The sequence below is a fragment of the Leptodactylus fuscus genome, chromosome 1 (genome assembly GCF_031893055.1).
Source record: "Leptodactylus fuscus isolate aLepFus1 chromosome 1, aLepFus1.hap2, whole genome shotgun sequence".
Classification (NCBI taxonomy): Eukaryota; Metazoa; Chordata; class Amphibia; order Anura; family Leptodactylidae; genus Leptodactylus; species Leptodactylus fuscus.
This window is the reverse complement of record NC_134265.1, coordinates 230,936,164-230,953,321: the sequence shown is the minus strand read 5'-3', so window position 1 is coordinate 230,953,321 and position 17,158 is coordinate 230,936,164. Positions and strand designations below refer to the sequence as shown.

The 17,158-nt window shown below is 42.5% G+C and overlaps 2 protein-coding genes across 3 annotated transcripts in view; both read right to left on the bottom strand.

Moving 5' to 3' along the window:
- Nucleotides 1-17,158, bottom strand: part of UBA6 (ubiquitin like modifier activating enzyme 6) — a 344,476-nt gene that overhangs the window by 39,912 nt on the left and 287,406 nt on the right. The window lies entirely within an intron of this gene.
- CENPC (centromere protein C) overlaps nt 1-17,158 on the bottom strand; it is a 146,943-nt gene that overhangs the window by 39,583 nt on the left and 90,202 nt on the right. For both annotated transcript variants that reach the window (XM_075283754.1, XM_075283763.1), the window contains exon 16: nt 150-670. In XM_075283754.1, the coding sequence (XP_075139855.1) occupies nt 150-670 (521 nt within the window). The remainder of the gene's footprint in view (nt 1-149; nt 671-17,158) is intronic.

Below are 17,158 nucleotides of genomic sequence, written 5' to 3'. Positions count from 1 at the left end.
ATAGCAATTTTGTTTCGGATGAGATTGTTCAGAATGAAACTGCATGTGGAACCTCACAGGTATGGTAATAACTAAACTAACTTGCATGAACAAAATCATGCTTGCTATGTGGGCTGAACCGCAAAAATATAAAAATATACATACTTTACCTTTTCTTAATTTTAGATCGAATGTATTGTCTAAATAACCAAAACTCTTATCAGTGTCCCCATCATCCAGTATTCTGAGACTGTGCTTAATTTTCTGTACTTGTTGCACTTCTTTTATTTGATTGGAATTTGCCTTCTCTACATGAAAAGAATTATTTTCTTCTTCGTTTTCAATCAGCAAATCATCTTGATGAATACTTTCCATTTTTTCAATGTCATCTACAACTTGTGGAAAATCACCATCTGAGGATGAAACCACTTCTTGTTCAAAGTCTTCTACAACTTGAGGATCAGCAGCCTTTATCATCTCTAATTCAGAGACACTGCTAGGTTTATCAGTTTTTAGCAAATGTGGGTCTGCTGTTCCTCTCTTACTAGCTCGTCCAGTTTGTAAAGATTTGGCTTTCACAGGAATGGTAAAAAGACTTGATTCATCCATTGCCTCTAAGTCTTCGATTTCAAACTCTTCCTCATTCACAGAGGATGGAATAATTTTATGTTGAGGGACATTTAAAATTAATCTGCATAAATAAATAATAAAAAGATAACATTCAGAAGAGGGAAGAAAGAATTTATAAAAATTATCTAACTACACAAGATAAGATGACATTAAAATAAATTATATTCTTAATACAATTTCTAACAATCACAAGGTACTGCATTTTTCAGACAATAAACATACTTTTTTCCCCAAAAATTTGGGAGGAAAATGGGAGGTGCTTCTTGTAGTCAGAGTGTGGATTAGTGGGGCAGCGGATCAGGGTAGTCACTGCAAGATCTGTCAGCAGGAGTGGGTGACGCTAGACTGTCAGGAAAGTCATTCTGACTGTGGGGACCGGCACTGGCACCGATATCTTCATTACCAGGGCACACACTGGGAGAGCTGAAATCAGAGCACTGTTGGCTTTCTAGTGGTATATAAAACCACATAAACATGAAGACAAAAAAGGTCCTCTTTAACCCCTTCCCGACTTCCGCCGTAATAGTACGGCGCTGCCGGGAAGGACTTCCCGCAAACCGCCGTACTAGTAGGACGGCTGCATGGTGCGCACACAGAACCTGTGTGTGCACCATGCCCTGCAGGTGTCAGCCGTATGTTACGGCTGACAATGTCCCGTAACACCTGCGGTCGGAACCGGGTCCGATCGCGGGTGTTAACCTATGAGATACCAGCGGTCAAACATGACCGCCGGCATCTCCGGGGTTTCAGTATAATATGGTGCCGGTTTCGGAGGGTGCCGGTGTTCATAGGGGGCAGCCCAGGGTCTGATCAGTGACCCCGGGTCTGCCCCATCACTTACCCCCTCCTCGTACCTGGTTGATCCTGCCCAAAAGGAATCTGTCAGCCTGTGCGTCTACACAGGCTGACAGCTTCCTATACTCTGCAATACACGTGTAACACGTGTATTGCAGCATATAGCTAGTGAAGCAGTGATCAGCAGATCATTGCTTCAATCCCCCATGGGGACAGAAAAAAAAAGTTATAAAAAAGTAAAGATAAAAAAAGTTTAAATAAGTTTAAAATAAATTAGAAATATATAAAGCCCCAAAAATCCCTTTTTCCCCCATATAAAATGTTTTATTATGTAAAATAAAGAAAAAGAGAAAAAAACATTACATATTTGGTATCACCGCGTCTGTAATAACCTGAACAATAAAATTAAAACATTATTTAACCCGAACATCGAAAAAAAAGCATAGAAAACCGCACAAAATAATGATTATTCACCACCTTTCCCTTACAAAATGTTCAATAAAAAGTAATCAAATGGTGAGATGAAAACCAAAATGGTACCAATAAAAAGAAGAGGTCTTCCTGCAAAAAATAAGCCCTCAATCAGCTCTGTCTACCGAAAAATAAAAATGTTATGCCTTTCAGAAGATGGCGATGCAAAAAGAATAGATTTTTTTTTACCTAAATTGAATTTTATTCTGCACAAATAGCAACGCATTAAAAAATAATATAAATGAGGAATCGCCATAACCATACCAACCCGCAGAATAACGGTAACATTTATGCTGTACTCTGCACGGGGAAAAAAATAAATGCTAAAAAGCAATGTCAGAATTGATGTTTCCTTTTACATCCCACCCAGAAAGAGTTAATAAAATATAGTCAATAAGTTACAGGCACCCCAAAATGGTGGCATTGAAAAGTACATCTAATACCGTAAACACCAAGCCCTCATATGGCCGCATTGCCAGAAAATAAAAATAAAAATCTAGCTTGTACAATGTGAAGACAAAAACCCCAAAAGTCGCCAAATCATTAGGACATACAGTCCTATGAAGAAGTTTGGGCACCCCTATTAATCTTAATCATTTTTAGTTCTAAATATTTTGGTGTTTGCAACAGCCATTTCAGTTTGATATATCTAATAACTCATGGACACAGTAATATTTCAGGATTGAAATGAGGTTTATTGTACTAACAGAAAATGCGCAATATGCATTAAACCAAAATTTGACCGGTGCAAAAATATGGGCACCTCAACAGAAAAGTGACATTAATATTTAGTACATCCTCCTTTTGCAAAGATAACAGCCTCTAGTCGCTTCCTGTAGCTTTTAATCAGTTCCTGGATCCTGGATAAAGGTATTTTGGACAAACAATTCAAGTTCAGTTAAGTTAGATGGTCGCCGAGCATGGACAGCCCGCTTCAAATCATCCCACAGATGTTCAATGATATTCAGGTCTGGGGACTGGGATGGCCATTCCAGAACATTGTAATTGTTCCTCTGCATGAATGCCTGAGGATTTGGAGCGGTGTTTTGGATCATTGTCTTGCTGAAATATCCATCCCCAGCGTAACTTCAACTTCGTCACTGATTCTTGAACATTATTCTCAAGAATCTGCTGATACTGAGTGGAATCCATGCGACCCTCAACTTTAACAAGATTCCCGATGCCGGCATTGGCCACACAGCCCCAAAGCATGATGGAACCTCCACCAAATTTTACAGTGGGTAGCATGTGTTTTTCTTGGAATGCTGTTTCTTTTTGGACGCCATGCATAACGCCTTTTTTTATAACCAAACAACTCAATTTTTGTTTCCAAAATGAAGCTGCCTTGTCCAAATGTGCTTTTTCATACCTCAGGCAACTCTATTTGTGGCGTACGTGCAGAAACGGCTTCTTTCTCATCACTCTCCCATACAGCTTCTATTTGTGCAAAGTGCGCTGTATAGTTGACCGATGCACAGTGACACCATCTGCAGCAAGATGATGCTGCAGCTCTTTGGAGGTGGTCTGTGGATTGTCCTTGACTGTTCTCACCATTCTTCTTCTCTGCCTTTCTGATATTTTTCTTGGCCTGCCACTTCTGGGCTTAACAAGAACTGTCCCTGTGGTCTTCCATTTCCTTACTATGTTCCTCACAGTGGAAACTGACAGGTTAAATCTCTGAGACAACGTTTTGTATCCTTCCCCTGAACAACTATGTTGAACAATCTTTGTTTTCAGATCATTTGAGAGCGGGCTGTCCATGTTCGGCGACCATCAAACTTAACTGAACTTGAATTGCTTTGTAGAAAGAAATGGTCCAAAATACCTTCATCCAGGATCCAGGAACTGATTAAAAGCTACAGGAAGCGACTAGAGGCTGTTATCTTTGCAAAAGGAGGATGTACTAAATATTAATGTCACTTTTCTGTTGAGGTGCCCATATTTTTGCACCGGTCAAATTTTGGTTTAATGCATATTGCGCATTTTCTGTTAGTACAATAAACCTCATTTCAATCCTGAAATATTACTGTGTCCATCAGTTATTAGATATATCAAACTGAAATGGCTGTTGCAAACACCAAAATATTTAGAACTAAAAATGATTAAGATTAATAGGGGTGCCCAAACTTTTTCATAGGACTGTAAGTGGCTGCGACTAGAAATGTATAAACTGTGCGAGCGTTTTCAGGGGACACCCCATATTTAGAGCTTATGAGAGAAAATACACCAGCGCTGATCCCCCAGAATGCCCCTCTCCCCATCCGTGTCATAGGAGATAGTGGGAAAATAGAATGGTATTTGGTGTACCCAATTTACTCCGTACAGCTTACACATTCACTTTGGGGTTACTAATGCTCACTACATCACTTGATAAATTCTTTGAGGGGTGCGGTTTTAAAAATGGGGTCACTTTCTAGAGGTTTCCACTGTTTGACACCTCAAGGGCTTTGTAAATGCGACATAGTTCCTGAAACTGATCACAACCAGATCTGCCCTCTAAAAGCTCTTTGGCACGCCTTCCCTTCTGCGTCTCGTGGTGCGTCCATATATTAGTTTACACCCACAAGTGGGGTACTATGGTAGTCCGGAGAACTTGCCTAACAAATTGTGGGATTAGTTTTCTCCTTTAACCCCTTGTGAATGTGCAAATTCTAGGGCTAAACGAAAATATTAGTAAAATAAAATCAAATTTGAAAATTTCACCTCCATTTTGTATTAATTCCTGTTAAGCACTTATAGGGTTAAATTACTAGGTATATGTTGTTTTGGCTTATTTAAGGGGTGCAGTTTTGAAAATGGGGTGATTTATGGGGGGGTTTGAATACAAGGGTCTTTCAAAACCCCTTCATAACTGGATTAGTCCCTTAAAAAAATGGGTTTTGGAAATTTATTGAAAATTTTGAATATTGTTGTTTCACTTTTAAACCTTATAATGTCCGTAATAAAATAAAAAGGCGCCTAAAGTTTGATGCCGACATAAAGCAGAGATCTGGAACATGAGATTTATGATATAATTTTGGCGGTCTGACTATCTGTATGCAATGCACATCATTTCAAACTTTTTAAAATGCATATTTTTCAAAATTTCCACCAAATTTCCTATTTTTTAATAATTAAACAAAAACATATCAACCAAAATTTACTACTACCATGAAGTACAATGTGTTACGAAAAAACAATCTCAAAATCACTTTGGTAAGTTAAAGCATTCCAAAGTTATTACCACATAAAGTGACACGTCAGTTTTGAAAAATCGAGCTTGGTCAGGAAGTCAAAAAGTGCCATCGGCGGGAAGGGGTTAAAATGTAAAAAGTATAGAAATTTGGTATCTCCAGAAACATACCAAAACATAAAATACAAAGTAAGAAATTTGCAAAAAATGCACTTTTTCGCCAATGCCACCCCATTCTGAATTTCTTTTCCAGCTTCCTAGTACATTATACAGAATAATAAAATGATACCATTATGAGGAACAATTTGTACTCGCAAACATTTACGCCTTCATATAGCTCTGTGAACTGAACAATAAAAGAGCTATAGGGAGACAAAAACAAAACAACAAAAAAAAAAAATCAAAAATGCCACCAGTGGAAAGGGGTTAACATTATCATAGGCAAATTACACTGTAGGGCCACCTGCAAATGTGGCCTTGCAGCTGTTGTAAAACTACAACTCCCATATGCAATTAATTACCGTATTTTTCAGACTATAAGACACACTTTTTTCCCCCCAAATTTTTGGGGAAAAGAAGGGTGCGTCTTATAGTCTGAATGTGGCGCCTGGCACCCGCCGTAATAGAGAGGCGGATGTCGGCAAGGGATAGACGCTGGGGCCTGAGACATCGCTGCGCTCCTCTGCCCTGCATGAAGCCAGCAGCGGCAGGGGCGATGCTATTCCGCTCCTCCGTCCCCCGCCGCTGGCTTTATGCAGGACAGTGGAGCGCAGCGATGTCTCAGGCCCGGCACCTGTGCCAGCGTCTATCCCTCCCCGGCATCCGCCTCTCTAGTACAGCGGATGCCGGGTCAGTATCGGTGGCCCCTTCTCCCCCGGGGCCGGTCCCCACCGGCCCCGTACCTGTGAAGTTGCAGGCCGGCTCCTGCGCGGCGATATCGCAGGAGCCGACCTGTTCGGGTGACAGCCGGGAGCCTAATGAGGCTCCCAGGCCTGTCACTGCTGTATTAGTATTGCGGCTGGTCTCTATGACCAGCCGTAATACTAATAGACAGAATGTCCCATAGACGGCAATACAGTTGTATTGCCGTCTATGGGACTTGCAATCAAGTTGCAAATCAGGTTCAAGCCCCCGGGGGGGAATTAAATAGTAAAAAAAAAAAAAAAAAAAAAAAAGCTTTAAAAATATAAATAAAAGTTCTAAATCACCTCCTGTCCCTAGAAAAAAAAAAAAATATATACATACATATACATATATATGTATATACCACCGGGTTTTTTTTCAATACAAGGTGATGTAAGCAATAGATATTCCCCAAAATGGTATAACTAAAAAGTACAGCTGGCCCCGCAAAAAAAACACTCTATGCATCCCCGTACAGCTGCAGGGTCACCTGTCAATGTGGCCTTGCAGCTGTTGCAAAACTACAACTCCCATATATTAAATATTTTACCATTTTTTACTTCAAAATTTTTTTTCCCTATTTTCCTCCTCTAAAACCTAGGTGCGTCTTATAGTCCGAAAAATATGGTAAGTTATTAAATATTTTACATTTTTTGCTTTAAATTTTTATTTTTTTTCCCATTTTCCTCCTCTAAAACCTTTGGAAACATTTATTATTACTGCATTGATTTATTTTGGACTAAAAAATTTAGCCATACCCCGTAACCCTCACTCTTGCCGCTTTTCTCCCCAACAGCCTTATTCCCTGGTCATTTAAAATGCAAAGCTCAGACTGAGCTTGAAATAACAATGGCCATGCCCTTTTTAAATGCATTTAATCTCTAGAAGAAACCCAAAATGACAGATTGGTTTTGGATTTAGCGGGGCAGGAGCATCATATGCATTACTGAGCCACCACCATTATTTTCATTTTGTGAGGCCAACTTTAAATGTTAAAAAAGGGATTTTTGTACTCACCTTAAAATCCTTTTCTTGTTGCTTCACTGGGGCATTTAGCACCTTGGGGTATAGACCTGGCCACTATGAGGCAGACACTAGGAAAATGAAGGCTGTCGGATCCGCCTACACACTCTATACCCTCTCACAGACAGTGCACTAAGGCAGTTTTGTATCACAGCAATAAGGGAGAGTCCAAAATCCAAAAATAAAAAAAATACGGAACCAACAACCACCAACAAATCCTAAACTATTGAAGAAACAAAACAAAAAAAAACCCCAGTGAACGGAAAAAAAAAAAAAAACAAAACAAGTGGGATCTGTGTCCCCCCAATTAAACGAGATAAGGATTTTTGCGGAGAATACAAAAATACCTTTTTCTCGCATATTTCACTGGGGGACGCAACACCTTGGGACATCCAAAAGCAGTTCCAGAGGGAGGGAAAACAGACAGTCATGCAAACAATCTAGCGCATTGCAGAACCTTACGACCCAAGCTGACGTCGGCAGAAGACACAGAAAGGATCTGGTAAAAATTTAGTAAAAGTGTGAACAGAAGCCCAGGTGGCAGACTTGCAGACCAGGGAAACAGAAGCCTGATGCCGAACAGCCCAGGAGGCACCGACAGCCCTGGTAGAGTGAGCTGGCGCACGGAACCTCGGATCCCTACCCTTAAGTCGATAGGCTTCCTTAATGACAGACCAAATCCATCTAGAGATTAAAACCTTGGAAGCAGGCAAACCCTTCCAAAAGCCCTCTGGAAGAACAAATAGAGCATCGGAGTGTCAGAAAGGGTCCGCGAGACCCGGACCGTCCAACAACATCCAGACAGTAAAGGGAACGCTCATGAGGATGCTTGGGATCAGGAAAAAAGGATGGCAAGACAATGTCCTCATTGATGTGAAAAGACACCACTTTAGGAAGAAATGACTGTGGAGGACCAAGGACAACCTTGTCCTTGTGAAGGACCAAAAAGGAGACTGCTAAGACAAAGCAGCCAGCTCAGAAACCCTGCAAATAGAAGTGATAGCCATAAGAAAAGCCACCTTCCAGGAAAGAAAAAACGGAGAGAGCTTTCCTTCAGAGGCTCAAATGGGGGAGCCTGAAGCACCTCAAGAACGAGGTTAAGATCAGAAGGATCAACTGGCAGCCGGAAGGGAGGGACGAAATGCCTGAGGACAGAATGCTAGGGTCTTCTGGAAAAGAATAGAAAGTACAGAGATCTGACCCTTCAGGGTAAAAAGACCAAGACCCAGACTGAAGAAAAGCCAGAATCCTGGGCAAAGAAAAGGAAAGAGGATGAAAATCTTCAGCTTCACACCAGCGGACATAAGACTTCCAAGTGTGATGGTAAATTTTTGCCGACTGAGGTTTTCTGGCCTTGAGCATAGTCTGAATGACAGGTTCAGAAGAACCCTGACGCCTCAAAACTGCAGCCTCAACAGCCACACTGTTAAACGCAGCTGATGTAAGGTGGGGTGGAACAGCAGCCCTTGAGACACAAGGTCAACCCGCAGAGGAAGAGGCCAGGGGGCGTCTGCCAACAGAAACATGAGATCTGCGTACCAGGCCCACCTAGGCCAGTCTGGAACAGCAAGGATGGCAGGAACCCCCTTGACCTTGAGTTTTTTGAGGACCTGAGGTAGAAGAGGAAGGGGGGGGGGGGGGACAGATACAAAAGCTGAAAGCTCAACTTGGGGATCACGAGAGCATCGGCAGCAAGAGCTTGAGGGTCCCGGGACCTGGACACATAGAGCAGGAGCTTGTGATTTAAACGGGAGGTGAAGAGGCGATATCCGGAAGGCTCCACCTGGCACATAGTTGAAGAAAGTTTTCTTAATGAAGGGACCACTCGTCTGGATCGAGACTCTCCCGGCTGAGAAAGATTGCTGCCCAATTCTCCTGGGATGTGGAACGTTGAAAGAGCAGGGATGTGACGCTCTGCCCACCTCACGGAGCGAGAGGCCTCCTGAAAAGCTGCCTGGCTCCTGGTCCCACCCTGGTGATTCAAGTAGGCAACAGCGGTGGAATTGTTAGACTGAATGCGGACCAGCTAACCCTGGAGGAGGGAGGTCCAGTGACACAGAGCCAGAAAGATGGCCCTAAGTTCCAGCAAGTTGATTTGTAGAGCGTTTTCCTTCGAGGACCACTGCCCCTGAACATTCAGACAGAAAGGCTGGTGTCGGTGGTGACAACCTGCCAGAGAATGGGAAGAAAAGACTTCTCCAGGGATATTCCCAGGGAGGAAAGCCAGCAGAGAAGCTTGTGACGAGCTGGAAGGGGCAGAAGAATTAAGCGACCCAGACTGGACTGAAAACAGTCCCAGCGCGGCAGAATCGCCAGCTGAAGAGGCCGCGAGTGGAACTGGGCAAAGGGGACAGCCTTGAAAGACCATCAAGCCCAGAACCCGCATGCAGAACCGGAGGGAACACAAAGACCTCTCCCACAGACGCGACAAACTGAAGTGCCAGGACTTTGGATTCTGAGAGAAGACTCCTTCCCTGAGGGGTATCCAAAATCATACCCTCGTTGCTGAGCCAGCTGAACCTCTGAAGAAGATCCAGGGTGATCTGTAAACTGGAGAGATCGTTTGTCCTGGAGGGAGCCTTAACCAAGCAGGTCATCCAGATAAGGGATAACAGCAACACCTCTGGAATGGAGAATAGCCATGAGAGAGGCCATCACCTTGGTGGATACCCGAGGGGCAGTGGCCATATTGGAAATCTTGTAAACCTACCACGAAACACAGAAAACGCTGATGGCCAAGAGCAATGGGAATATGGAGGTAGGCGTCTCGGATGTCCATGGACGAAAGAAATTCGCCCGGCTCCATGAAAGTGACTACGGATCGCAAAGACTCCATAAGAAAAGTTTAGAGACTTCAGTTCCAGGATGGGATGGAGAGAACCGTCCTTCTTGGGAACAGTGAACAGGTTGGAATAGAATCCCTAGAAATGTTGTGAATCGGGCATGGAAACAACAACTCCCTGCCGCTGAAGTCTGGAGACTGCCTCGAGAAAAGCGGTTGCGTGAGCAGGGAAAGAAGCTAAAGAGAAATGAAAAAAAAACTTTAGTTTGGGAGGGTGGAAAATTCTATGGAGTATGGAAGTGAAAAACTGCTTGATAAGTGGAGATGGAAGTATTTTTTCAATAAAGAGGTATTCCCATGAACATAATTATATATATATTTGTAGATATATGTAAGTTATGTAAGTTAAACATTTTTGCAAGTATAAGTAGTTAAAAATGCTGCACAGTTTTAAAGATTTTCTCTTCTCTTCTATATCTTAGCAGTTTCAGTCTGTTGTCTTGATCGGTTGCCAATGGATATGACCACAAATGCAGAAACTTTCTATGGTCTGGGACTTGTCAGGACCCAGCCATGATTTTCTTACTGTAGCTGGGTTATCAGGCAGGCACACTACATGTATGAGAAGATATCCCAGCCACATCTCCGATCAATGTCGGAGATGTGGCCTAAAAACTGTAAACTTAGGGTCCACTTACCCTCCTGCTGGACCCCTGCTGCTCCACGTCCTCTTCCTCCGGCAGCCGGCTCCAAAATGGGGCTGTCACCGGCAGTACCCATGTGCAGTACCTATAGCGCTGTGCTATGAGAATGGGGCATTCCTCACCGCTCTCACAGTACAGCGCTATAGACGCTGCTGTGAAGAAGAGTGTTCCTGACTGACTGTCAGGAACGCCCTTCTGACGGTGAAGAGCTACGTTATCAGCACCGATAGCTCTTCACCTGGGGCACAGATGGCGAAAGCCGACAGTGCGCTGAATTCAGCGCACGGTCGGCTTTCCAGTGGTATATAAAACTGCATGTGCCCAACTGATGAAAGGTCCTCTTTAAAGGGGTATTCGCATAACTCTTGTTCTGCAGCCTGAAGGCTCTGTACTCTCTTCACTTCCTGGATTTCTCGCACATTGGTGGGCGGGGTTTCACTTGCTTTGCTATCTGCTATGATCCACAGTATGACGCTGATGTGGAAACTGATGTAGCATAGCTGGATTTGAGTCAGCTTGCATTACATACAGAGGTAACAGACTCCTTATCTCAGCCCTTATCAACCAAATTCAATTAAACCGGCTGATAAGTGGAAAAGCTGAAGATAGACAGCACAGTAATCCCAGAGCTCTCACCTCCCCCTCCCCTATATGAGGAGCTCCGTTGCTTGTCAGCCCCCCTCCCCCTTAAGGGGTCTAGTTTATAAAATGTTGTCATTTATGGGGGGTTTTAATTGTTCTGGTAACTCAAATCTTGTTTGAATGTGCAATGGACCTAAAACATTTTGAAGCAAAAATTGTGTCTTGAAATCCAGTTGGTGCTCCCTTCTTTTTGGGCCCTACTGTGTGTCCGTACATAGGATTAAGGCCACAAAGTGTATATTTTTGAACACGGGAGAAATGGGTTCATCTATTTTGGGGTGTTTGTCTTCATTTTTATGTGTTATGTACAAAAAAAAACCTGCCTATAAAATAACACTTTTGTATAAAAGAAAATGGAAATGTTTTGTTTGAGGCAAATTTTTTCAAAACCTATGGGGTCAAAATACTCAGTATACCACTCAATGAATACCTTATGGGGTCTAGTTTATAAAATGGTGTCATTTATGGGGGTTTTCAATTGCTTTGGCAACTGAAATCTTGTTCAAATGTGCAATGGGCCTAAAATATCTGGATGGAAAATTTGTGTTTTGCAATCTAGTCGGCACTCCCTACCTCTTGGGCCCTACTGTATGTGTGTACATAGGACTAAGGCCACAGAGAGTAAGTTTTTTTTAACACGGGAGAAGTGGCGTAATATATTTTGGGGTGTGTTTCTTCTTTTTGATGTGTTGTGTACAAAAATACTGCCTTTAAAATGACATATTTGAAGAAAATGAAAATGTAATTTTTGTTGCAATAATTCTTTCAAAACAATATTTGTTTGATCAAAATGCTCATTATACCCCTCAAAGAATACCTGAAGGGGTCTAGCTTTCAAATTGGGTCATTTAACGGGAAGTTCTGTCATTATACCACCTATTCCTGTCTGCAAACATAGCTTGGTACAGGGAAGAAAAAAAAAAAATCACAACTCAAAATTTCCAAAATTTGCTTATAAACTTGTAAATTGTCTAAATTATTCAAATATGCTAAAATTATTTCAAATATGCTTGAAACACAAAAGGAACATTTAGAAATACATAACTACTAACTTTGTTGCCCTGGTTTATTGTGTATATGTGAGATATCGCAGCTGAAAATGGAAAAAATTGACAGATTTTCAAAATTTTCAGTATTTGCGAGTTTTTAAAATAAATTTACGCAAGTTATATCAGTCTACCGTATTTTTCGGACTATAAGACGCACTTTTTTTCCCCAAAATTTTTGGGGAAAAGAAGGGTGCGTCTTATAGGCCGAATGTGGCGCCTGGCATCCGCTGTAATAGAGAGGTGGAAGCCAGCAAGTGACAGACGCCATTACAGGTGCCGGGGCCTGAGACATCGCTGCCCTGCCCTGCATGAAGCCAGCAGCGGGAGGAGTGATGCTATTCCGCTCCTCCGTCCCCCCGCCGCTGGCTTCATGCAGGGCAGGGCAGCGATGTCTCAGGCCCCGGCGTCTATCCCTCCCCGGCATCCGCCTCTCTAGTACAGCGGATGCCGGGTCAGTATCAGCGGCCCCTTCTCCCCCGGGGCCGGTCCCCACCGGCCCCGTACCTGTAAAGTTGCAGGCCGGCTCCTGCGTGGCGATATCGCAGGAGCCAACCTGTTCGGGTGACAGCCGGGAGCCTAATGAGGCTCCCAGGCCTGTCACTGCTGTATTAGTATTGCGGCTGGTCTCTATGACCAGCCGTAATACTAATAGACAGAATGTCCCATAGACGGCAATACAGTTGTATTGCCGTCTATGGGACTTGCGATCAAGTGACCGCAGGTTCAAGCCCCGGGGGGGGAATAAAATAGTAAAAAAAAAAAAAAAAAAAGCTTTAAAAATATATAATAAAAATATGAAATAAATAAAAGTTCTAAATCATCTCCTGTCCCTAGAATATATATATAAAAGTAGAAAATCATATATCATAAACCACCGTTTTTTTTTTTTTTCAATAAAAGGTGATCTAAGCAATAGATATTCCCCAAAATGGTATAACTAAAAAGTACTTCTGGCCCCGCAAAAAAAAAAAAAAAACACTCTATGCGTCCCCGTACAGCTGCAGGGTCACCTGTCAATGTGGCCTTGCAGCTGTTGCAAAACTACAACTCCCATATATTAAATATTTTACCAGTTTTTGCTTCAAAATTTTTTTTCCCTACTTTCCTCCTCTAAAACCTAGGTGCGTCTTATAGTCCAGTGTGTCACTTGCTGGCTTCCGCCTCTCTATTACAGCGGATGCCAGGCGCCACATTCGGCCTATAAGACGCACCCTTCTTTTCCCCCCAAATTTTGGGGAAAAAAGTCTTATAGTCCGAAAAATACGGTAATTTTACTTTCTCAGTAAATTACAACAAAAAACAATATCAGAATTGCTTCGATGCAATATACTGTTACAGAATCATTCAATGATAAAGTCACAGGGCAAATTTCCAAAATCTGTCTTGGTCATTAAGGTCCAAAACAGGATGGCACTAAGGAGTTAAGATGGGACTCCTTTTCATAATGCTTTATTGATTGTATTTTTTAGACCCACTTGCACATGTGCTATTGTTCACTGACAGGCTCTTGTATTTATTCTCCTCCTCTGTAAATGTAAAACAAGATAGCCTAACCCTATTTGAGACATACCTATTGTCTGTACGGACAGCTGTTGCAGTCTTAGAGAAAACATTTGAAAAACGCATCTTTCTTACACTTAGGTCCTTAGTTTTTTCTGTGTTTATTCTAGAGAACACAAAACAGTAAAAAAATATTCCTTCAGAGTTACAAATTGATGTATGGTTACATTAGTATTAGAGTTGAGAGAGTACTGTTCGGATCAGTCGATCTGAACAGCACGCACGCATTGAAATCAATGCACACAGCCGGCACGCGGCGGGTTAAGCGGCCGGCTGCCGTCAAACCGGAAGTACCAGGTGCTTCCATTCATTTCAATGCGTGCGTGCTGTTCGGATCGGCTGATCCGAACAGTACTCGCTCAACTCTAATTAGTATGAGTCCTTTTTAAACAGATTCCAATTTAATTTCAGAACAAAGCATGATTAACCTTGTGATTATCATGCAGTAGAACATTTTTGCCACTCTGGCGTGGAAATCATAGTATTAAATCTTTAACACCTTTAAAAAAAAAGCCTATTACCAGACAGAATCCTATATTAGAGGAAGGGGAACAGGTGCACAAACATTAGTGGTGCATGAAAGTTTCTGAACCCTTGCATGGTTTGACTTGAAGGAGAAAAAAACCAAAATAGAGCTTTTTGCTTTAAAAGGAACCTGTCTGCAGATTGTTATGAATGTAAAACAAGCAAAGTACCTGGCAGGGCAACTCATGGCTTCTCCAACGATGTTCTGGAAAGGCTTCACAGATGCCTCAATAAAATAACTTGCATTCTTTATGCAAATTAGTTGCATAAAGTCATGGTAGAGGACCTAGTCTTAAAAGTCAAGGTAACCCCAATTTTTGGGGCTCCTCAGACCTCTCAGACTACAGCTAAATCGACTTCTCTGATCCTGTGCTTCAGCAGTGCATACACAAACTGGTGTCACTGACTTCACTCCAGTGCATAAAACAATGTACTGATTAATTCTGCATCATACCAGCAAAGTATAAAAGCAAAAGTCAGGACTTCTATTCATGACCTGTATCTCAAGAGAACATGAGTCATGTGGCAGGACAATACCCCTAAGCACACAAGTGATTCTACAGAAGAATGTTTATCTCCTTCCCACCGCAGCCATTTTTCATTTTGATTTCCCGTCTTCTAATTGACATGCTATTTAATATTCCATATGATTTACTGGGAAGCTGAAAAAATTCAGAATGGAACTTTGCTTTTAATAGGGGATGTCCCATCACAAGGATCCTATCTATACTGCTAACTTATTTGGATGTAAGACTTTTCCTAAATACATTGCTTCAGCAAAACTGCTTTCTTTGGCTACTATCTGAGATTATTCACTTCATTGTTTACACTGCGTTTCCATAACTTATCTCTCTGTCCAGGACAAGTGACATAGCTCCCTGCTCTCAGGAGGGGAGGGGGAGCTGAGTGCTCGGGGAGAGCTTGTATTTCTGAGCTCTTTATCTCTCCGCCCAGGACAAATGACATAGCTCCCTGCTCTCAGGAGGGAGGGGGAGCTGAGTGCTCGGTGCTTGTATTTATGAGCTGTTTATCTCCCTCTTCCAATTATCAGTCTGCTACCGTATTTTTCGGACTATAAGACGCACCGGACCATAAGACTAAGTTTTTAGAGGAGGAAAATAGGGAAAAAAAATTTTAAGGAAAAAAAAATTGGTGAAATATTTAATAACCTAATAATATAATATTTCACCAATTCAAATAGAACCGGGGGCTTTCGGACACAGGGATACCAAATGTGTATGTGTTTCACAGTAATGTTTTTGTTTTATATGTATTCTAGGGATATGGGGGTGATTTGAACATATCTATCTATCTAATCTATCTATCTGTCTGTCTGTCTGTCTGTCTATCTATCTAATCTCATCCATGGATGGAAAGAGACACCCTGCAGTGAAGCTATGCAAGAAGAGAAAAAGGGGCGGGCCAGACGGGTGAAGGAGGTGTGGTTTTCTTCCAGTGATACTGTGCTAATTTATTTATATAACCATCCCTCATTGCTAACTGCTCTCAGGAGGGAGGGGGAGCTGAGTGCTCGGTGCTTGTATTTATGAGCTGTTTATCTCCCTCTTCCAATTATCAGTCTGCTACCGTATTTTTCGGACTATAAGACGCACCGGACCATAAGACGCACTAAGTTTTTAGAGGAGGAAAATAGGGAAAAAAAAATTTTAAGGAAAAAAAAATTGGTGAAATATTTAATAACCTAATAATATAATATTTCACCAATTTAAATAGAACCGGGGGCTTTCGGACACAGGGATACCAAATGTGTATGTGTTTCACAGTAATATTTTTGTTTTATATGTATTCTAGGGATATGGGGGTGATTTGAACATATCTATCTAATCTATCTATCTATCTATCTGTCTGTCTGTCTGTCTGTCTATCTATCTATCTATCTATCTATCTAATCTCATCCATGGATGGAAAGAGACACCCTGCAGTGAAGCTATGCAAGAAGAGAAAAAGGGGCGGGCCAGACGGGTGAAGGAGGTGTGGTTTTCTAAGCAAACTTGAAAACACACCTCTTTCACCCGTCTGGCTCGTCCCTCCTTCACTGCCTCTCAGATCTGGCTCCTGCAATGATGCCACACAGGCAGGGAAGTAGGGGCGGGCCAGACGGGTGAAGGAGGCGTGGTTTCAAGCTTGCCGAGAAAACCACGCCTCCTCCTCCCGTCTGGCCCGCCCCTCCTTCACTGCCTGTGTGGCATCATTACAGGAGCCAGATCTGAGAGGCAGTGAAGGAGGGGCGGGCCAGACGGGAGAAGGAGGCGTGGTTTTCTCGGCAAGCTTGAAACCATGCTTCCTTCACCTGTCTGGCCCGCCCTTACTTCCCTGCCTCTCATATCTCGCTTCTGCAAACATGCAACACAGACAGGGAAGGAGGGGCAGAGCAGGCAGGCACAGCACCGCTCTCCTTTTGATTCTCACAGACGGGACACAGACGCTGCACACGCTGCATTCGGACTATAAGACGCACACACATTTTCCTCCCATATTGGGAGGAAAAAAAGTGCGTCTTATAGTCCGAAAAATACGGTAATTGAATTTTTCTGATAAGGGCTGAGCCAGGGAATCTATTACCTCTGTATGTAAACACAGACCTAAAACTGAGTTTATTGCAAGCTGACTTGGTCTTGTAGCATGTAAATTTTGGGATTCTCATCACCTATCAAATCCAGCTCTGCTGCATCAGCTTCATATTGTGCATCTTCCAGTGATACTGTGCTAATTTATTTATATAACCATCCCTCATTGCTAACTGCAAATATGTACTGCTATGAAGAGAGCTAAAAGCAGAGCTGGCTTTGCCTGTGAGACAGCAAGTGAAACCCTGCCCACCAATTCACCGAGAAAACCAGGAATTAAACAGAGCAGACAGCCTGTAAGTTGGTGAATAGGAGAATTGGGAAACCCCCTTTAA